The sequence below is a fragment of the Anastrepha ludens genome, chromosome 6, assembly GCF_028408465.1.
Source record: "Anastrepha ludens isolate Willacy chromosome 6, idAnaLude1.1, whole genome shotgun sequence".
NCBI lineage: Eukaryota > Metazoa > Arthropoda > Insecta > Diptera > Tephritidae > Anastrepha > Anastrepha ludens.
In genome coordinates this window covers 61,032,844-61,055,900 of record NC_071502.1, presented here as the reverse complement: position 1 = coordinate 61,055,900, position 23,057 = coordinate 61,032,844, and the positions used below count along the sequence as shown (strand labels likewise).

The following is a 23,057-nucleotide window of genomic DNA, read 5'->3' as shown; positions in this document are numbered from 1 at the left end:
AAAAAAATAATAGCCTATGAGCACATAGGCTATTGTATACTAAGGGGACGATATAGTTCACTAGTTTACAAGTGGCATACAGTGTATGTATATATATATATATATATATATATATATATACAAAAAATGGGTTACCCAATATTCTACAGCGGTTCCTCTTTCGTAATTACTATATCGCCTTATTGGTGTTTTCTTTTCGTCCCATTGTGTCGCACAGTGTCACATTTCATAATTGTTTGCAGTTCGCAAAGCTAATGTATGAAACACCATATTCAAAGATTTGTTCCAGGAAAGGTAGCATGCAGTGGTATAATCCATTTAAATGTTGGGTGGTTAATACGGCGACCAAAATATTACAACAAAACTATCTTCTTTCTTGAATATATAAAAAAAAAATATATAATTTTTTCCCCTCATTTTCGTTTTTCAGTACCTACATGGATCGCGATGCATTTTTTCAAACCCAAATGTTAACTAATTGTCATTCCACAATAGCCACTTCGAACGGCAACAACACTACCCCCACTGCTATTCACATGAACTCTTTGGTCACACGCTTTTGAAAATATTTTCACAGCTGCTATTTGGTAAGAAAAAATTCTATTCTCTTTTTAACGAATTTTCCCAACAAAATAAAGAAGCCTTATAAAATATTAACACACCTCGTCCATGCGCCTGTGTAAGTGAATATGTGAATATGTGTATATGTTTTGACCGAAACCTTTACCGAAGAACTGTAGCCACCAATGTGCGTGGGCGTATGGATGAGTTGTGTGCGAATTTGGCTTTCTACAACGAATTTAGTGCTGCGCTCAAAGAATGAAAGTATTGAGTTGGACAGCAGGTAAAAGGCCAAACGTAAGGTAAAGCGCATTTCGTTCATCGAAGAATGAAAATTAGTTTTTCACTCATTCGGATTGTTTTTTGTTGTGGTGAAGTTGCATTAGAGACCACAAATCACCATTTTCGAACTTTACCAAGCGCAAATTTCTGAAATTGTGATTTGTGATTTCTAAAGCAATTTGTTTTCTTTAACAATTGAAATAAATTCAATTTGCTAACATTTTCACGTTTGATTAGTGAGTTAAACATCGCAGCGCCACAAAATTCACAAACACAATTGAAAATTGAATCAAAGCAAAGGAGTAGCACCATTGGAGGAAACAGCCTGTAAAAAGCATGGATGTCAACGAATATCGGCGGCGGGGTGAGTACCAAATTAAATTTATTGTATATATATACATATGTGCATATATGGGTATTTGGTAATAAACGCAGAGCCTTCTTTCCTTCAAACACGCTTTTTGCTAAGTCCGCTCTGTGGGTGCCCACACATAAAAATTCGAATTGGATTTACTGCTTCACTTTGCTGCAGTCGCATCCACAGCAGTAACCAATTTTGTCCGTTCTCATTTTATTGCATATAAATATCAACTTAATTTAATTTGCCAATCCTTTGGACAATACAATAAAAATAACAATAGCAGACGCATTGTGAGAAAACCAATGAAATGAAAACTATGCATGCGTGAATCTGTGTGTGTGCACATGAATATGTCAGTTTTGTGCCTCATATCCGTACTTGCATACTTACATAGAATTTTGCATTCCAAAGCTAGCAATTCATTTCACTCGCACATAATCAGATTTCTAATCTTCTTCTGACATTTCGTGGCCCGTCTACGTTTCTTCCCTTTCAACCATTCCGCTCTATCGGCCTTACTCTGTTTGGCTAGTTTGTTTAGTAAAATGATAAGTAAATTTCTGCAAACGCTTTTCGTTTAAAACAAAACATTGTGAATCATTGCGAATTTTTAGCGCAAAGCAAATAAGCCGACTTTTATAATTTCTATTGACTAATGAAATATAGTTTTGGCAGTGAAAGTTTCTTCGTCGCTGGTTACTCATACTTGCAGCGTTGGCGTAGAGAAATTCATGTAGGAAAAATAGTCAATAAAGAGCGGATTATAGCGAAATTAAATAAATATTAAATTTTCTGATTACTATAACGAAGTTCTAACTGGAAGGCTGCAAATTGCAAGTACCTTAAGGGTACAAAATCTATTGCGTTGTGAAGCTTTAAAGAGTTAGATGTTATTTTTTTGACACACAATCAGAAATATCTACATAAGTGCATTTATATTAATGTACAAAAAAGTCCCATTATTTATCGCTTTTATTCATGTGGATGCCTCGGTTGGCTTCGTAGGTGTGCTTCCTGGTTCCTGGCAATATCTCACGGATGGCTTGCCCGATATTCACCTCAATAGCCTGAATCGTTAATAGATTATTCGCACAGCATCGGTTCTACGCAGCATACGACAATAAATAGTCAAACGGAGTCAAAACCAAGCTCCGAGACGGCAGATAATACGATTACCGAATTTGGCGCGCGAAAGATCGATTGCAGCATGAGCTGTGTAGCATGACACGCCATCCTGCTGAAACCAAAGATCGTTTAAGTATATGACTTCCATTTGCGGCCTCAAAAAAATATTTATTATTCTTCTGTAGTGCTCATTTTTGACCGAAATGGCGTTCCCAGCTGCATTTTCAAAGAAAAATGAATCAATGGTGCCACCGCTCCAAAATCCGCACCAAACTGTCACTGTCTAAGGATGCATTGGCTTCACGTGCGAGTTTCCCCATCCTCAGATCCCGCACTTTAGCTCGTTAACGTAACCGCCGAGATGAAAATGCGCTTAATCAGAGAATGTGATTTCAATAAATGCAGAGTTTGAGCTACACAACATGGAGTTTGGGATTAAGCTTGCAATATTTCCCAACGTTGTTCAAACGTAGAGCGATTTATTTCGTTCTCCATAGATATGATATTGATTTTCTGTCAAGACTTCGAGCAGAAAAGACATGTCGCTGTCAAAATAACATATGATTAAAAACCCACGTCCGTTTTTATATGTTTAAGGGAGCTTAGCCAAACACCAAATAAAGGGTGTAAGCGCCATTTATAATAGGCTGTTCAATAAGTTTTGCGGTTCGATAAGAGAGGGTGTTGCTACTAGCTTACATTTTTTTCTTATATTGGTACACTCTTCATATGTGAAGTTTCATGTCAATCTGCCAATTCATTCTTTGTTTACAAGCCATTTAGTATCGATAAATCACAGTATTTTCTTCAATGGAAAAAATCCAGTATCGTGCAGTGATAGAATTTTTATTTTTGGAAAATTTAGTATACTTGAAAGATGGGTTGCTGAATTTCAACGAGGTCGTACAAACCTTCAAGACGATCCACGTCAAGGACGTCCAGAAACAGCAACAACACCAGAAATCGTAACAAAAATAAAGGATGTCGTATTAGAAAATCGTCGATGGACTGAAAGAAATTTAATAGAAGCCGCAGGCATCTCACCGGGTAGTGTAAGCAATATTTTGACTGAAGTATTCGGTTTCAGAAAGCTGTATGCAAAATGGGTGCCACATTCGCTAATAATCCAACATTTAGAGCATTTTCGAAAGGATAAAATGGATTTTGTGATCACTATGAATGATACTTTGGTTTATCACCATGATCCTAAATCGAATCAAGCAACTAAATAATGGTGTGAATTCGGTTCTTCGGCTCCGAAACGAGTTCGTGTCCAGAAATCGGCCAAGAAGATGTTAAGATCAGTTTTTTGGAATGCGAAAGGAATTTGGTTTGCGGATGACTTGCAAACTGGTAAAATAATAAATTCTGAATATTATTGTAACCTTTTAGACCAGCTGCAGGAAAACATTTGTGTAAAAATACCGAGTTTGCAAAAAAAAAAAAATATTTTTTATCAGGACAATGCATCGTGTTACAAGGGCATTTTGATAATGATTAAAATCCATGAATTAAAGTTTAAATTGCTAGAGCATCCACTGCATTCACCAGATTTGGCTCCTAGCGATTTCCATCTGTCCCCAGACTTAAAAAGATTCATGCGTGCAAAGTGTTTTTCATAAAATGATGAGGTCATAACAGCTGAGGAATCGTATTTTGCAGCCCTTCCAGATTCTCCCTTCAGGGATGGAGTTCATAAAGTGGGATCTCGCTGGAACACGTGTATAGATGTTCAGGGAGATTATACTGAATAATAAAGTGTATTTCAAACTATAAAATTGTGTTTTTCTTATCGAACCGCAAAACTTATTGAACAACTTAGTATAATATATCGTTAGATGTTCAGCCGTGCTTGCCGCGCAATTTATGGTGTTCGTCTTAAATTATTTTAGGTGACGCTGCAAGGAGATTAAGATTAATTCTTAATTCCTAGTGATTCTTGTGAACCTTTCGTTTATATAGTGTACTTAAAAAAGCGATGTATTTCTTAAAGATACGTAATTAGAGCCCTCTGACCTTGCATCACAATGAGCCGTGTTCCTTCAGTTTGCCCTCTACACACCTTGGAGAGTGGCAACCAACAAAATCTTTCCTAGATAGTGAGAGGGTGTTTCAGAGAAGGTGTTGTATAGTACCGTCCTCTTTCCCTAAATATCGGTAACTACTACGAAAGGTGTTCCACACTTGTGCGGAGAATGTTCTTTCCGCTGAAAGGCAATCTAGTAGTAATTTCAAGCATTGAACATTTGTAAGTGACTAAAGCTCTCGAGATGCACGGAAGATGGATTTCGCATGCCGGCTTTGCGCGACAATTTCATCAAACTTTTCATTGATGAACTACATCATGTATGTACATTGCTATCTAATGTATCCCAGATGCAAATATAATATTAGGCAAGGTGATGCCTATACGTCTTATCGCTCTCTATATCGTAGTCGCCTTATACACTCACTCATGGAACGGAAGCATATCACACTGTACCAATGGAAATGAAATAAATCAAGTGATAGACATTTTTTTCTAGTAGGCCGCCGTCTGGCAGGCAATGGCAAACCTCTGAGTTTATTTCTGACTTGAAAAGCTCCCCATAACAAACCATCTGCCCTTCAGAAGCGGTATAAATCCATAGACCCCTCCATTTGTGCAAAAAACATCAAGCTGTATACCACAAAAACTTGGAATTCCGCCAAACACCCAACACAGGGTGAAAGCATCAATTAATAGTATTATTACATATACCTATAAATAAATGATGGTGATTATAATAAATAATTTTACTAACCCACTTTTTTATGTCACACAGGCAAGGAGATGGTGGACTATATAGCAGACTATTTGGAAAATATTCGTGACCGTCGCGTCTTCCCCGATGTCAAACCGGGTTACATGAGGAGTTTGCTGCCCGAGTTCGCGCCAATTGAAGGTGAAAATTGGGATGCCATATTCGCCGATGTAGAACGCGTCATTATGCCGGGTATCACCCATTGGCAAAGTCCACATATGCATGCTTATTTTCCAGCACTCAATTCCTTCCCTTCACTCTTGGGCGATATGTTAGCCGATGCCATCAACTGCTTGGGTTTCACATGGGCCAGTTCACCCGCCTGCACAGAGCTCGAAGTGATTGTGATGAATTGGCTGGGTAAAATGATCGGTTTGCCCGATGATTTCTTACATTTGCATAACAAAAGTCCAGGCGGTGGTGTCATACAGACGACGGCAAGTGAAGCTACACTGGTGTGTTTGCTAGCGGGACGAACGCGCGCTATTCAGCGCTTCCACGAGCAGCACCCCGGCTTTCAGGATGCGGAAATCAATGCACGATTAGTTGCCTACTGCTCCGATCAAGCTCACTCGAGTGTGGAGAAAGCAGCATTAATAGGTGGGTGATGTTGTAGTAGATGCTAGGCATTCATTAATTGTTATTTGTTAAATGCACTACTTCGAGTAAATGAATGCATTCGAATCATTCAAGTATGAGAAGATGTTTTATTCAAATATTTTATATGCAAATTTATTATGTAATTACATACACACATGCATTTTCAGTTATTATGTATAAATAAATATATAAGGTAAATACTTGTATTGTATGGAATACAAAGGTCTCACTATTTTCCGTTGTATAGGGCCATACTTGCTTTAACCAGTATTTATTCGTACCCCTACGTGTTCTTATCGTAGACCCCCCGCTTCAAAATTATGAGCACAAAATGTTTACAAATTTCATCAAAACTTTAAACTTTTTAGAAAGGTTTTCTAGAATTTTTCTGGGTATGCAGTTTTATAACCCATTGAACTTTAGTATACCCAAATGTGCCGATAATTATGAGAGTGGTCTAAGTCGAAAATTTGAAGAAGTTACATATAATGTATATTTACTGAATCGAAAAATTCAAGCCTGCAATAATGAGGAAGAAAAAGCACTTCGGTACCCTAAACTGTCTGTTTCGTTAGTAATTTCGTTGGCGACTAAGTAATTGCGGATTTCACTCATAGATGGCTTCAGTTGAATTTTTAGGTTTGCAGACGTAGTACAAATGTAAAACACATTTTGTTACTTGATAGTTGGCAATTCAGCTGTCAATCAGTAAAAAAATGTTTTTTGATCGATTGTGTAGTTTTCGTTTGACGTTCGTTGAAAAATAGAAAATCAAAAGGGACATTTTCGTCATATTTTGCTTTTTTATTTCCGCAAAGGGAAAACCGCATCGCAAGCTCACAAAAAGTTGTGTGTTGTTTATGGTGACGAAGCCTTAAAAAAACGGCAGTGTCGAAATTGGTTTGCCAAATTTTGTTCTGGCGATTTTTCACTCAAAGAGGAAAAACGCTCTGGTCGTCCAGTTGAAGTTGATGACGCCCTAATCAAAGCAATAATCGACTCGAATCGTCACAGTACAACACGTGAGATTGCAGAGAAGCTTCGTGCATTACATACATGCATTGAAAATCAATTAAAACAACTTGGCTATGTTCAAAAACTCGATACATGGGTTCCTCACGAACTGAAAGAAACGCTTTTAACGCAACGCAGATGTTAGGATTTGCTAAAGAAACGTAATGAAAATGATCCATTTTTAAAACGACTGATAACTGGCGATGAAAAATAGGTTGTTTACAACAATAGGAGGAAGGAAAAGATCGTGGAGCAGGCCAGATGCACGAACTCAAACAACATCAAAAGTTGATATTCATCAAAAGAAGGTTTTGTTATCAGTTTGGTGGGATTACAAAGGAATCGTCTACTTTGAACTCTTACCACCCAACCGAATGAACAATTCTGATGTCTACATTGAACAACTAACGAAATTAAACAATGCAGTTGAAGAAAAGTGGCCCGAATTAATAAATCGGAAAAGTATTGTATTCCATCACGACAATGCAAGGCCACACACATCTTTAGCCACTCGGCAAAAATTATTGGAGCTTGGTTGGGATGTTTTGCCACATCCACCATATAGTCCTGACCTTGCACCATCTGACTACTTTTTGTTTCGATCTTTACAAAACTCCTTGAATGGTAAAAATTTCAATAATGATGATGATGTCAAATCGTACCTGATCCAGTTTTTGCTAATAAAAACCAGAAGTTTTGAAAACGTGGGATTATAATGCTGCCTGAAAGATGGCGAAAGGTCATTGATCAAAATGGGCAATACATTACAGAATAATGTTATTTAGTTCCATGAAAAAATTTTGTTTGATTTTCTAAAAAAAAAATACGCAATTACTTAGTTTCCAACCAATATTATGTGTTTACTACCGTACATCCCTGCGTGAACATTCTAAAAATCTAGAAAAATTATAAAAATGGATTACTTCTTAAAAATAATTAATACATGTTCATGAATTATTTCATTAAAGTTATTGTTTCAAATACAACTCATACAGGGTGGCTGATGAATTTTGCTACATTAAGAAACTCAAATAACTTTTTTTTTTGTATGGTATTCATTTATTTTTTTTCCAGTTGAAGGTCATTAAATTTTATTAAATGTAGCTTAACTAGTTTTAAAAATAATTGAATTTAAATGCCCCCCATGCTCGTTGACACAAGTGCGGCATCTTAGTAAAAAGTTGTTCATTGCTGCTTTGAGAGTTGCGACAGGAATAGCCGCAATTGTTGCTCGAATGGATTGTTTTAGTTCATCCAAATTTGTTGGCTTTGTTTTATAAACTTCTTGTTTACATAAACCCCACAGGCGACCTGGGGGGCCAACGAAATTCGGAGTTTCTTGAAATCAGTTTATTGGGAAATTTTCGTCGCAACTCTGTCATAACAGTCTGGGCTATGTAAGACGTTGCCCCATCTTGTTGAAACCACACAGAGTTGAAAGGAATTCTCTTTCGGCGTAGTTCTGGATAGAAAAATTATTTCAGCACTTTCAAATAACGGTCTCCAGTAACCGTAACGGTGTGACCATTTTCTTAAAAAAAATAAGGCCCGACAATACAGCGTGAAGAAACCGCACACCACACTGTCACGCGAAGAGGATGCAATTCCGTCTCGTGGAGTATCTGTGGGTTAGAAGTACTCCATATTCGACAATTTTGTTTGTTCACATTGCCGTTTAAATCGAAATGGGCCTCATCAGACATGAAAAGGCAGTTTAACATGTTTTGGTCTTCTTCCACCATTTGCAGGATCTTCTGGCAAAATTCCAAGCGAATCGGCAAGTCTGCTGCTTTCAGTTTGTTAACCATTTGAATTTTGTAGGGAAATAAGTCTAAATCTTTGTGCATTATTGTTTGCAAAGACTGTCGGCTGACACCAAGTTGAGCAGATAAGCTTCTTGTTGAAACCCTTGGATTGCTTTGTATAGCTGCAGCTACAGCAGCGATCGTTTCCTCCGTCCGAACTGGTGGGTTTCGATGATAAGGCCTTCTTGCGACTGTTCCTTGCTCAGCAAAATTATTCACCAGTCTCATTATGGTCCATCTGCTCGGGGGATCGCCGCCAAACATCCGCCTGTACTCTCTCTGTACCAAAACTACGGACTCCAGTGCGTGATAGCGGCGGACTATCCAAATTCTTGTTTGCGTGTCCCAGTTATCCATTTTAATAAATTTTAAAGATCAATCTGCATATTAAAACAAAAATGGAACAGATAACTCAAAAAGAAAAAAAGTTATTCAATTTTTTTTGGTAGCGGCTTTTATCAGCCACCCGTAGTTCTTTATTGCATTAAGTCATTTATAGGGCATTTAATTAATTTTGAGAATGGTCTAAGTCAATTAGAGTTTTAAAACCAACATTTTCTATGAAATTCATACAAAATTTCATAATGATATATTTCCATTAATCAAGACTAAGAAAATTATAAATTTTAATGTCGCATAATATAAAAAAATGTTTAACTAGTTCAAACGTAACAAGAAATATATGACTTAGACCACTTTCATAATTATGGGCGCAAATATTTTTATAAAAATGCCGTTTATTTTTGATTTTTTTTTTTGTGCCTAGGTGTTACGACTTTTCTTCGATCAAAGTACTTGGCCAAATTTTTTTCATATGGTCGCCAAACAAATTTCCGGAAATCAATGCTATTTTGTCGCCACTTGAAACTTACACTTATTTATCCTAAACTTCAATGGGCTGCGTAAAATTTTTTATGAGATTTGAAAACTTTGCATTAGATGTTTTTTGTTGTAGTATTCATGTCACATTACGCTTCAAAAAAAGTTTTCTGACAGTTTTGTATGTGGTGAAGTCAGTTGCGGTTTTGCATAGTTTCAAAAAAGAAAAAAAAAAAAAAGAAAAAAGAGAAACTTCGTTATATTATTCAATAAGTTAAAGGTGAAAAGGCAGAGTAAGTGGTTAAAAAACGTGTGCTGTTATAGGTAGAATAAAGTACTGAGCGCATCTGCAAAGTGGTGGTTCAAATGATTTCATTGATAATATGGACATCGCAATTGATTTACGCTATAGGAAGACAATCAGTCTGCAAAATCACGAAAACCCAGGACTCGAATCAAAGAACCTTTTTGTCTGAATTACCGGCTACAGTTCTTTCCTGAAACGAAACGAAATCGACCCACTTTTTAAGTGGATGGTAACTGTGCGCCACCCTAGGCGAGTTTGTTGATGCGTGACTACCTTTCGTTAGTACCCAAGTGGGAAACTTTGAGTATGAAGCATGAACAAAGTTTTTCTAATAACGCTCCCCCCTCGGCAGACAATGGCAAGCTTCGGAGAGTATTTCTGCTATGAAAGAGCTACTCCATTTGTGGAAAAATATCAAGACGCACACAACAAGTAGGAGGACGAGCTCGGCTTAACAACCAACAAGGGATATTAGGGTATAAAAAATTGCTCACATACGAAGACAATAGCCGAAAAACTTTCCTCTATGGCCAACGAGCCCGGATTAATAGGTGAAAAACGTTCGTAGTGTCTTTAGTGGCATTAAAAGGCAATCATCTACTACGAGCTGCTCTAATTGAGCAAAACACTCAATTTGGACCCCTACTGTCCTCAATTGACCAGATTAAAGCTGGCTAGGAGAGTGTTGTTGCCCTTCGAAAGTTCGCTAGGGTACGCCCATTGTTAACGACGCGTCAGAATATCCGAGAGCTGGTATGGGAAGTTTTATTACCTCCATTATTCAGACCTGGCACCAAGCGATTATCACCTTTTCAGGTATTTACAAAATGTTATTGATGGTGCAAAAAGAAAATGAACTGGACAACAAAGTTTTCTACCATTAAAGACGAGGACTTCTTTAATCAAAATCTGCTTTGAAAGAGGTGATTAATTTTACGCAAAACGGCGCACATTTGATCTGAATTGGATAATCCTGTTTGAGTTAAACCCATCGTGGAAATAAAACGAATAATATGTTTTTTCATATTTTATCAAAGTGTACTAATCGTTTCGCTAGAAAGTACCGATGATTTGGTTTAATTTCTTTACTCGGATGAGTACAACGACAGCGCAAAGCAATCAAGCGTTACTTTACCAGGAGATAATGAGTGTTTTCTTCGCTGTTGAGAGTACATATTTCGAAATGTATTTCCATGATTTTTAAGCGCAGTTACATGTCAAACACAATTCAGTACTTCCCAAAGTGAAGCTTGCAAACCAAACAGTAGAAACCCTAGTAGATTTAATCAGCTTAAGCTCTGACGACAGTGCTTTGTATATGTTTTGAATTCTTTCTAATGCTTACATACTTTACTTATTTTTAATTCGCAGGACTTGTGCGTATGCGTTTCATTGAGGCCGATGACAGCTTGGCAATGCGTGGCAGAGCGTTACGCGAAGCTATCGAGGACGACATTAAGCAAGGACTTGTGCCATTTTGGGTAAATCTGCTACTAAAAATACACCAAATTATTTATATCCTATTATAGTTGGTTTGCTAAAAGATCTCAGTAATTAAATTGTGTTACTTTTCGGTATGGAGATGGTGACTTTAGTAGCTACTAAATACCGTTCTTCTTTCCTTTTCCCTATCCAATGGTGATTTAAAGAGGCACTTCTGCTCTTGGCTGATTACTACCCGTTTGCATTTCGTCCCATTGGGGCCAATTAATATTAGCATCTACGCGAAGTAGAGATAGATTTCACCATTAAGTAGCAGCATGCGGCACATGTCACGGGCCATACAAATAGCTTCATATTTTGCTACAATCAGACCAAAGAGGATTAAACGTTGCATTTGTTGCCGCCAGAGTAAAATCACAGTATTGCGCACAGCAGAAAGCAAATGTACCCATTTGTGCGAGTGAAAGGGAAATGATAAAGTATTAAACAATAAGAAAATAAGCAAGTGAAACATTTGCATGAAAAGTCGCGGAAAATTACTTTATATTAATCGAAAAACGTTTCTTTAAAACTTTAAGCTTAATGAAGAATGTGAGTTTTGAAAATTTTATTTTTCAGTAATTTTCAGCCATACAACTACTACAAAAGAACAAGAAAAATTAAAATTTTTATTCGACTCATTTGCTCCACATTTTTGAAGTTAAGCTTTGATCTGAACATTTAATGCCAAACATTACAGCAGCAGACTGATCGAAAGCTAGCAGAGCTCGTATTTGAGGTAGCGGTGTATCGATTTTCGAAATACCTAAAAACTCTAAGCTTATAATGTTCAAGGCGAGGGATGGTAGGGCGGTATCCCCACCTACTTTTGTTGAACTTTACCATTTGGAGGCTGCCACAACTCCTAACGGGTGTTTCTTTGATTCCACAAGCGAGTCTCTGCTCGACTATAACATCTGATAGTGATTTTGTTGCCTTTTGTTCGAAAGTAAACAGTAGCTGCTCTGCGGAGTTCCTCGTTTTTTCACTACATCTAGCGTGAGACTCTAACCCTTGAAAAAACCATACTAAACCCATGGACATCTGTGAAGGACATTACATCAGCGTAGAAGATCAAAGGCGTCGAGGTGTCTATACACCAATTCCGTTGCATAATAAAATATTATATTATCTTACTTATTTACTTCGGATGCCACCGTAGCCGAATGGCTAGCCTGTGTTTCTACCATTGTTTGGGACAAGGTTGAAAACGCACTGTGGATATATAAACATCAAGTGACAAAAGTTGCCGTTTACTATCTTTCGGCAAGCAGTGCCACATACCCCAGTTCTATTTCTGCGGTTCAGAGGTGGTATAAAAGCACAATTTCCTCCATTTGTAGGACAAAATCAAGAGGCACACTACAAATTGAAAAGGCTCAGCCAATACCTATATACTACGCGACACATTACAAAATATTGACAATTTTTATATTTTTTATTTTTTATAAAAATATAGCTCATACCACAACAAAACCCATATTAACTAAAAGTTTGAAACTTTATATGCATACAATTAAAAAAAATTCCATTAAAATGTCTAACTTCTTAGCTGGTACTTTTCGATAGATTCTAGGTATGCAGTTTTCTAGCCCATTGAATTTTAGTATTCAGGTAAAATCCACACGATTTTTCACAATTTTATTTATTTTGTTTTTTTTGTTTACGATTTTTTTGTATTTTCTCCATACAAACAAAATTCCAAGCATTGGTTATATGAAAGAAATCCATAAGAATTCTAAAAATTCTGACTAAAAAGTTTGAAATTTATATGGAAACTTTTTAATTTTTATTTTATATAAAGCTTTAAACTTTGAGTTAACTGGTTTTTATTGTGCTGTATGAGCTTGACAAGGACATAACATAAAAAGATGATTTACTACCATGACCACGACATATAGTCTGAATTCGAGTGCACATATTGGAGATTCTTTACCCTATGTTGGACACGTTTTATAAAACCTTGGGTTGGGCACCCGGATCTAGCTCTTTTTCGTCCTGTTCGAGGATCCTTTTTAAAAGGTTATATCGAGGTTATTTCAGGAAGCTACCTACATAGAAGCTCAAGTCGTTAGCTATAATAGAAATATGTTAAATTCACGTCCAAAGTCGAAAAAGTCTGGCCAAACCCTGCTAAAATCTTCTCAAGGAACCGTCATAAAGTCTAGACGGACAATTCTCAATTGTCCTTTATTCTGGGTATAAAATGCTTTAGCCTCTTCGGTACGGCAGAACAAACTTTTAAAAGTGGTGATATAATTTCTGTCCTTGGTTAGGTGCTATTTAAATACCCACAAGGTTACAGCCGAGTCACCGCAAAATTAACGACTACGAAAGTGATTTAGCTAGAATCCCAACTAGACGTGAGTGGGTTCAGAATACACCTGGTCGGAAAAACTGCTTACGGTATTTTACTGATGGCATAAAGCTTGACGATACAGTTGGCTGAGGGTGATTTTTTAAGAGCTATAGGAAAGTTTTTCAAAAAAACACACGGGAAATTCAGAAAAATGCATGCAATTTTTATTTAAATCGATAGTACGGTCCATATAATTTAATGTTTGAAGATTATTTCATGCAAATGTTGACCGCGACTGCGCTTCAAATGGTCCATCCGCTTAGTCCAATTTTGGCATACTCTTTCCAATGTTTCGGCCGGTATCTCACATATAAATGCTTTAATGTTGTCTTCCATTGCGTTAATTGAAGCTGGCTTGTCTGAATAGACATGAGCTTTAACATAGCCCCACGAAAAATAATCTAAAGGCGTTATATTGCACGATCTGGGTGGCCAGTTGACAGGTCCCGAACGTGAAATAAAATGTTCACCGAACTCGCCTCTCAACAAGTTCATTGTTACGCGTGCTGTGTGGCATGTGGCACAGTCTTGCTGAAACCACATGTCGTGCAAGTCAAGCTATTGCATTTTGGGCAAAAAAAGTTGGATATCATTTCACTGTAGCGCTCACCATTAACTGATACGTTACGATTCGCAGCATCTTTGAAGAAGTACGACCCAATGATACCTCCAGCCCATAAACCGCACCAAACTGTGGCCTTTTCTGGATACAATGGTAGCTCTTGCAATTCTTCTGGCTGATCTTCACTCCAAAATCGACAATTCTGCTTATTTACGTACCCATTGATCCAAAAATGAGCTTCGTCGCCGAACACAATTTTTCGATAAAAAAGTGGATCTTCGGCCAACTTTCCAAGAGCCCATTCACCAAAAATTCTGCGTTGCGGTAGGACGTTCGGCTTCAATTCTTGCACCAGCTGTATTTTGAAAGGCTTCACACCTAAATCCTTTCGCAAAATTCTCCACGTTGTTGAGTAACAGAGGCCCAATTGCTGCGAACGGCGACAAATCGATAATTGATGGTCGTCATTAACACTGGTCGATACTCGTACAGCTGCGATATTTTCTTCAGTTCGCTCTCTACGTAAGCGTGTTGGTGGTTTGGTTGGTGATGTCCAAAAATGTAAATTTGGTTCTAAATTTAGTCACAATAGCTCGAATAGTCGCTTCCGTGGGTCGATTAAACTGACCATAAAATGGAAAAAGCGCGCGATAAACTTTCTTAACAGAATACGCATTTTTATAATAAAATTCAATGATTTGCAAGCGTTGTTCGTTTGTAAGGTGGCAGCTGTTTAAACCGACTGTTTAAAAAGATAATAGCTAAAAAATCACTCGTTATAAGAACCGAAAAGTAAGCGTTTCAGCTTGGTCTCCTAATCAGTGCAGCGTATTTCAGGCAGAAATTCCAGCCATTAAAGAGGTGACTGTCTGATTAAGCAAAAATGTGACTGCCTTTAGAGAAATTTATATTTTGTCCTGATAGCTAAGCGCCGATTAAATCAAAATTGTTTAATGAGAAGTAGCAGGTAAACTGCTACTGTGGTATCACAATTGATCGTCAAAGGTCTAAGTGAGTTGGTTTAAAGAGCGGCTGCCACTTCTATGTACTTACTTACCTAAAAATAAGTTACAGAATTCCTATCGTAGGCCTCAGGTTCATGCTTTCAATCAAGCTCATAACTTAATCAGAATGCAAGAATTTTGATATTTTATCGGAGTTACCCGTATTATGGAGATGCATACCAGTTTCACCAAAATTTTAACTTTACTCGCCTAGTTCCGTGTCAAGTGGTCCAAGTATGTATTTTGGACATTGTCGGCAATGCTTCTGAAAATGTGTTTATTTCTAGGCTTAAGTTTAAGATAAAATAAACTGGAAAAAGTTTCCAAAAAATATTGATACAAATTTAGTAGTTTTGAGATTTATTCTATGCTGAAAATTTTGGAATAAAGTTTGTCATCGTGAAATAGTTTCGAACTTTTTAAAATTCTTTAAAAAATTTTATTTCTTAATTTTTTTAGGATTAAATATAGTTAGTAAAAAATATTCGTTTCAAAAAAATTTCCTGACTTTTTTCAAAATTTTTCGGAAAACTTTTTGTTTTTGTCGTGTACGTAGCTTCGATCGATTTGTAGCGCTACGCTAGAGGAGTATTCCGGATTGATTTTTCGTTGGGTCGCGGTACGTATTTGAATAAGAGTATAATTCAAAACGTTATGGGAATCCCACTATGAAGTTTTCAAGGATTACTCAGAAGATATTTTTCAGCTATATTATTAATAAAAAAATAAAAAAATAAAAATGTGAACGATAATTTTGTTAAAAAAAAGTCACAAAAACAAATTTCACGAAATATTCTTAATAAAAAAATGTAATAATAAAAGCTTTAGAAAGCGTATTTTATCCTAAGAAATTTAAAAAAAAGAAAACTTTATAAAAATCTTAAAAAGAACCGTGGATAGAATAAGTCTCAAAATTATTAATTTTTTTTCAAAATTTTTCCAGTTTATTTCTTGTTATACTCAACCCTACAAACGAAACCGTTTTCAGAGAAATTGACCGTAATGTACAAAATATTTAGATCACTTGGCAAAGAATCTCTCAGCTATAAAATAATTCATTACTTTATATATATTTGACACATTATATATTGTACTTCTATAGGTTTGCGCCACCTTGGGTACCACAGGCTCATGTTCCTTCGACAATTTAGAAGAGGTATCGTAAAATTAGTTTGAAGTAAACAGAAACTCAAACTCTACATCTTCCCCTTGCAGATCGGCACTGTTTGTCGCGATTTCAATATTTGGCTTCATGTTGATTCCGCATACGCGGGCAGCGCTTTCATTTGTCCTGAATTTCGCACCTGGCTAAAGGGCATCGAGCGAGCAGATTCAATTGCTTTCAATCCATCTAAGTGGTTGATGGTACACTTTGATGCAACGGCGATGTGGTAAGTCATATTTCAGTGCATCCAGGCACTATAACCAAAACATCTCATTTTTACTTAGGATTAAGGACAGTACCGCCATACATCGCACTTTCAATGTGGAGCCGCTCTATTTACAACACGAGAATTCAGGTGTCTCCATCGATTATATGCATTGGCAAATACCGCTGAGTAGACGCTTCCGCGCCTTAAAAGTATTCTTCGTATTGCGCTCGTTCGGCATAAAAGGCCTACAAAAGCATATACGCGAAGGAGTTCGTTTGGCGCAGAAATTCGAGGCGCTGGTACTGGCTGATCATCGCTTCGAGATACCAGCAAAAAGGCACTTGGGTGTGTGACTAATGAATAATTTTTACAGAATGAATCTTATCTCAAGAGTTTCATAATTTTGAGTTTAATTTTCGTTAATCTACCAGGCATGGTGGTGTTTCGCATCAAGGGTGAAAACGAAATCACTGAGCGCCTCTTGAAACGTCTGAATCATCGTGGTAATCTCCATTGTATACCATCATCGTTGAAGGGCAAATACGTTATACGATTTACCGTGACATCTACCAATACAACTGTCGATGACATAGTAAAGGATTGGAATGAGATAAGACGAGTAGCATCCATGATACTTGACGAGATGAATATCACAATATCAAATAGAAATAAAGTTTACTTAAAAGGTAAGTGCAAAATATTCATTCAATATTCTTAAAACATAAATTTTGGACTGAGGGAGAAGTTAAAATTGTAGAAGGATTCTCTTAGTCTTGTGAGTCTTTTCATCGGGACATAGAAGAAAAATAATACGTATCCCTTGTTATGATTTATGGCGTGCAGGGATTGTGAAAGCGGATTGCTTACAGCAGAGGTCAACAAAAGCTAAGATTGTATTGGTCATGGACAAAAAAATGAACGCAGCTACTGTCTATGTCTGAACAACGATATTAGTGATATTATCGCCATCAAAGTTTGATCCAGCTCTCGAAGAATTTTTGGAACTCTATTTTCGGTATAGTCACCAAAATCGGTTTCAATTTTTTCATTACTCTCTTTCAGTGAAACAAAAACAAATCGCAGGGAGCTATATCAGGTGAAATCGATGGCTTTTGGATAGTATTTGTTTCATTTTTTGGTAAAAAAACCAGCACTCCCCCAGCGGGTCGGGTAAACGAATACATCCGCGGTAAGGCATGCTCGACATAAGAGGGGACTAAAATCCGACAGAAGAGCTTGACTCGAAAGGCCTCACCCCGAGAACCTCCAGGATCCTGATTACGGTATACTGGAAATATTTCAGATTAGATAGTCTATGGGCTGGTGAAAGTAGCATTCTATCGCCTCAGTACAGTAGGGTGACGCCTCACCGAAATGGCTGATAGGCTAATGCTACAATCGTCTCCGTCCCGTTAAAACTCGGACAAGCCTTCGGGTACGTTCCTCACAGTACCAGCATTGGAGGGCTGCAGCCAGCGCAGTACACTCCAACCAGCACTCTTGCAGCAGCAGAATGGCTCGTTACCCCCACCACAGCAAATGGCAATGCAGTAACGATCACCACAAAAGAGAGCACGTCAGTCGATGCAATTTAAGTGTCTCCTCGGCTGAAGCTGATTAAAAATATGAGGAAGATGGAGAAATGTGCGATTTCCCAATGCAAGTTGATGATAAGTTCGATGCAGCAGGCGTCAGAGTATCCAAAATGGCTGAGCTGCTGGATGTAACGCTGAACTGTAGCCGAAGCTATCAAATCTACGTAGGAATACTGCCACCCAACTAACAACAGATACTCCCATTTCTGGTATACAATACCGTTGTAATCTGCTTTTTTAGAGTATCACTAACGCCGTTACCGTCGTAGGCGTGACTATAATTCGGAAGTGCGTAGGTTCGAATCTCCGTGCATGAAACACCACATTGATAGAAAAATTTGTTTCCAATGGCGGGCGCCCCTCGGCAGGCAATCGCAACCCTCGGATTGTATTTCTGTCATGAAAAGCTCCTCATAAAAAAAATGTCTGCTATTCGGAATCGGCTTAAAACTGTAGGTTCCTCCATTTGTGGAACAACATCAAGACGCACGCCACAAAAAAGGGGGAAGAGGTCGGCCAAACACCCAAAAAGGGTGTATGCACCAATAATTTATTTATTTTAATTCACTAAAATAGTTCCCCAACCTTTCTAAGATTTTAGAAACTCGCTATTGCAAATACAAATCCCTTTTTAAAACTGTAAAAAATCTAAGACACGTGCAGAGGTAGATTTCTTCAATACAGCGTAACTTTGCAAATGTCCATATCCCAAAGGCCATACAATATGGGCAGAATGTTAATCAAAAATGTGGCAAGCTAACAAAAAAAAACAGAACTCAATTCAGTTAAGCGGGCAGATACCTGTAAACGGCCATATTTTCCCTGATTTTCATTAAAATTATTTAAAATGAAGAAGTTAATATATTTTTTTCAAAATTGGCATACAGTTTATTTATACATTAGAATAATATAACATTTTTTTCTTATTTTAATCATAAATGGCGGATGTACACTCCATCCTTCCAGGATGGTCACAGCGGGTCTTCTCAATTGGCGGGTATTGTAGCATCGGCGTCAGTGATCTGAATACAAAAAACCAAAAAAATTTTTTTGTTTATTAATGTCATAATTTCTATATGAATTAAAAAAAAATTCGCGTAATAAAATTCTTAAAAAAATGAATTTTGGAGCGAATTTTCCTACTATTTTTGCTTCGAAAAAATTATTTTTTTGAAAAATTTTCGAAAACTTGTAAATTCACATAGAAAGTAATATCAAAAAGAAGATGTGTGCAAAGTTTCAGAGAGACCGGTCAAAAACTTTTCGAGTTATCGTGTACGTCAATTCGAAAAATATATTGTTTTGAGAAAAACGCGTCTAAAGTCGGCAACGTAACTATACCTCTCCCAGCGCTCGAACGCAAAGAATAGAGTCGTCACGTTTGACGATCTATAATATAAGAAATACTTAAATTTACGTTCGAAAATTTTTTTGACATATTTTTAATGGATTATATTAACATTTTTCGAAATTTTACAGATATCTGTCCAATTAACTTAGAGCGTCACTTGGCGGTTGTTTCGGAAACTTTTTGATCAAGGTCGTATTCAATTAACTTTACTTTACATACTTTGTTTTGATTTTATTCGCCTCTTCTCTGCGAAATCACCTATAATGTAGCAGCCAAAGTTACTTTCACAATTTTGCATGAAGAGAGAGTGTAGTGTAGTGTAGTTTTTGTTCGTCGAGAGTGGACTTTGCTTTTAGTTTCCTATTTAGTTCAAAGTAGAATTTTCGCTCCGAACATTTTTATAGGTGGGTCATTAGATAGGTGGATTATCTACATTGTCCAAAAATTATTGACTACACTGAAGCGGCAAAAACATATTTTGCATTTTAATGTTTCACATAATTATTTCAAAGGCTACAGTTTTGCGTTGAGGTTCGTTATAACGTCGTTCCACTGTATATGAATTTATAAATTTTCACATCACTTGGGAAAATGTCTATTTTTTAACCCATTTTAATCCCACAGACGCTAAAGAAAAAAACGAAGCATTCGGCTCCAGTCTCCTCCTATCGAATTCGCCCCTCTCACCGAAAATAGTCAACGGGTCATTTGCAGCAATATTCGATGCAGACGAGTTTTTGGCTAAAACCTATGCTGGTGTACGAATTGCTGTAAGTTAATTCAAATTTACTACTCATGTCTGTATACATATATAATTTTGTTGTAACAATTACACATATTAGTCAAATGTTGAAAATAATTTTCTGCAGCACCAGGAATCACCATCGATGCGGCGACGAGTGCGCGGTATCTTAATGTCTGGTAAAAAACATTATTTTTTTTAATATTTTAAAATTATATTATATGCGTGGATATGTGTGTATAAGTATAAGTATGTATGCATGATGTCTTCCATGATTATCATAATTACTGCTGTTCTCTCTGCACACAGGCAAACAATTCTCTTTGGACTCTCATATGGATGTAGTTGTTCAGAGCTCTTTCGATTCAAGTACAAACAATTCGAGTACTGAGGCAAATGGCACAGCATCGCCAGTCAAGAACATTAAGAACCCAATTCCGATAAGTGAAGATAGTGAAGAGTCCACAGAAGGTATGCAGTCCAGGTAGAGTAGTCCAAACCGCTTTGCAAATGCTAAACGAAGTAGAAAATTTATATTTGTTGTTGCTATCTTTGTTTTTATAAAGCTTTACATGCAGTGAAGTATAGAGACGGCCTCGAATACTATTAGACTTCCATATATACATACAAATATTATATCTGCATATGAATAACAGGCAGTAAAATCGGTGTGGGTGTTCACATACTGGTCGTTGGGGGGCGCATATGTGACCAAAGGGTTTCTTTATTATTATTTTAAAAATATGACCCAAAACACCACTATTTGCACACCCTAACTCGGTTTTTGTTTACGGTACTTGTGTAATTATATATTATTTCGGTTAATTTCGTCTGCACAGACTATCCAACGGCTAGACGCACTGCGACGTCACCCGCCTACTCGACGACGAAGATCGCGGCTGAATATCTAAGTCAGCATTCCATCACTTCCCCCAACACATCGCAGCGTCGTAAAAGTACCGCCACGCAAACCCCACTAAATCTCTACAAACCACTACATTCCCATTTGGATGAAGTCCCCTACGAGCTGTGTGAGGAAGTATCTTCGGAGCAAAGTGTATTGGCCAATTCGAATGCACGGCTAGTCGCAGCCAGCCGCAAGCTATTTCTAGCCGACACACATCCAATGCTTGCAGTCTCCTCCTCAACTGCACCGGCTTCGCTGCGTACAACACCATCGCCGTCCTCGCAACCGCAGGCGTCATCTCTACACAGCCTAGACAACAACAATATCACACAGCAACCGCAATCACGCATGTTTATACGCGCCAGCACCATGCAGGAAATCTATCATGGCAAGCGCTACCTTGAAACAGGTTTAGCTGTGGGACCCTTCAACAATTATTTCGCTAATACTGTAACTAACGCTAATACACCCAGTGGTGGCACTACACCCACTACACCCAACGCCGACACACCAGGCTCTGACTCGCAGTGGGCCACGCTATTTCATAGTTTCGAGACTGTGCCGGCGGTATCAGTGCGCGGTGCGAGCGCGCTGCCGGCTCGTCTCATCAATATGGAGAGTGCTTCTATGCGTTCTACCTCGACGCTACCCAGCATCGATGAAAGTGCGTCCGAATGCATGTCCGTATCATCCACGTCGACGCATACCGGCGTGAGCAGCATGCCAACACAACTTTTATCCAAGCGACAAAGTGTAGCACGCTTTTATAGTGCGCCAACTAGTCGGATGACAACAGCAGCGACAGCTACTGTGTCATCAATTTCGGCAAACGCAACGACACTTTCCGAGGACGAAACCGATGCAGATGCGTGGCAGGTGGCGCGTTGTGGCAGTTCGGAAGATTTCTCCATTACATCATCGGGTGCACAGTCGCGATCCTCGTCAATAGATCTGGGCTGATTTAAGCTGGAAGTACTACTGTAATGTAAAACAGAGAGAGGAAAAGATAAGAGATAGAGGATTAGTTTAAGGATAAAAAACTGATAACATTATAGTACGTGCATACATACATACATAAAATAGAAAAACTTGCTGTTGAACTTGTAGAGAACTTGAGGCAAATTTGAAAAGCTAATAAATCATACAAAAAAAAAAAATTAAAAAGCATGTACATGAATAAAATTGAATTAAAAGGACTTGAAGAAAATTTGGAAATGAGCCCATGTATTAATAAATTAGATAGAAAATTAAAACGCAACTAATGATAAATGCAACATAATTAAATGAATTAAATTAATAAGCTAATATTTTTTGTAATATTTAATAATATTTTTAATAAAATTGTGTCTGCATTTCTTTTTCATTTCAATTCATATAGATTTTATTTTATTTCTTTTATTTTGCATTCACTTTATTTAATTTAATTTTGTTTTATTTTAATTTACTTAGTCTATTTTATGTTGTTATTTTATTTATAATTACTTTGTTTTATTTTATTTTATTAAGTTTTATTTAATTTTATTAAATTTGATTTAAATCGATTTTTTTTTATTTTATTTAAATTAATTTCATTTATCTTATTTTATTTTATTTTATTTTATTTTACCTCAATTCGTTTTATTTTCCTTATATTATTTTAATTTATTTTGTATTGCTTTCATTAACATTATTTTATTTCACCTCACTTATATTTTTTGTTTTATTTTATTTTATATTATTTTTTTCTATTCTATTTAATTTATTTAAATGAATTATTTTATTTTTAATTAAATTTGATTTGATTGAATTTATTTTATTTCATATTAATATAATTATCTTATGATTTATATTTCTTTTATTTTGGCTGTTACTTCAATTTATTGTATTTTTATTCTCTTTACTTTAGTAGATTTTATTTCGTTCTAGTTAATTTAATTTGATTTATTTATTTGGTATTCATTTAATTTATTTTATTTTATTATATAATTTATTAATTTATTTATTTAAATTTATTTTATTGTATTTTAATTTATTTTATTTTATATT

General features: G+C 36.7%; 1 protein-coding gene across 2 annotated transcripts; it reads left to right on the top strand.

Annotated features, from left to right (window-relative positions):
- The first annotated feature begins 437 nt into the window (after positions 1 to 437).
- On the top strand, positions 438 to 22,706 carry LOC128866070 (histidine decarboxylase). Of its 2 annotated transcripts, XM_054106562.1 has the most exons (12): positions 438 to 587; positions 1,081 to 1,207; positions 5,134 to 5,712; positions 11,029 to 11,138; positions 16,167 to 16,220; positions 16,280 to 16,455; positions 16,514 to 16,782; positions 16,869 to 17,123; positions 20,008 to 20,153; positions 20,253 to 20,304; positions 20,435 to 20,596; positions 20,965 to 22,706. In XM_054106562.1, exons 2-12 carry the CDS (start codon positions 1,180 to 1,182, stop codon positions 21,990 to 21,992), a joined length of 2,859 nt encoding a protein of 952 aa, XP_053962537.1. In that variant the 5' UTR covers positions 438 to 587; positions 1,081 to 1,179; the 3' UTR covers positions 21,993 to 22,706. The 2 variants fall into 2 exon arrangements, with proteins under 2 accessions (XP_053962537.1, XP_053962538.1); XM_054106563.1 differs by lacking the exon at positions 438 to 587 and having other exon boundaries at positions 926 to 1,207; positions 20,435 to 20,609; positions 20,965 to 21,064.
- The last annotated feature ends 351 nt before the right edge of the window (positions 22,707 to 23,057 follow it).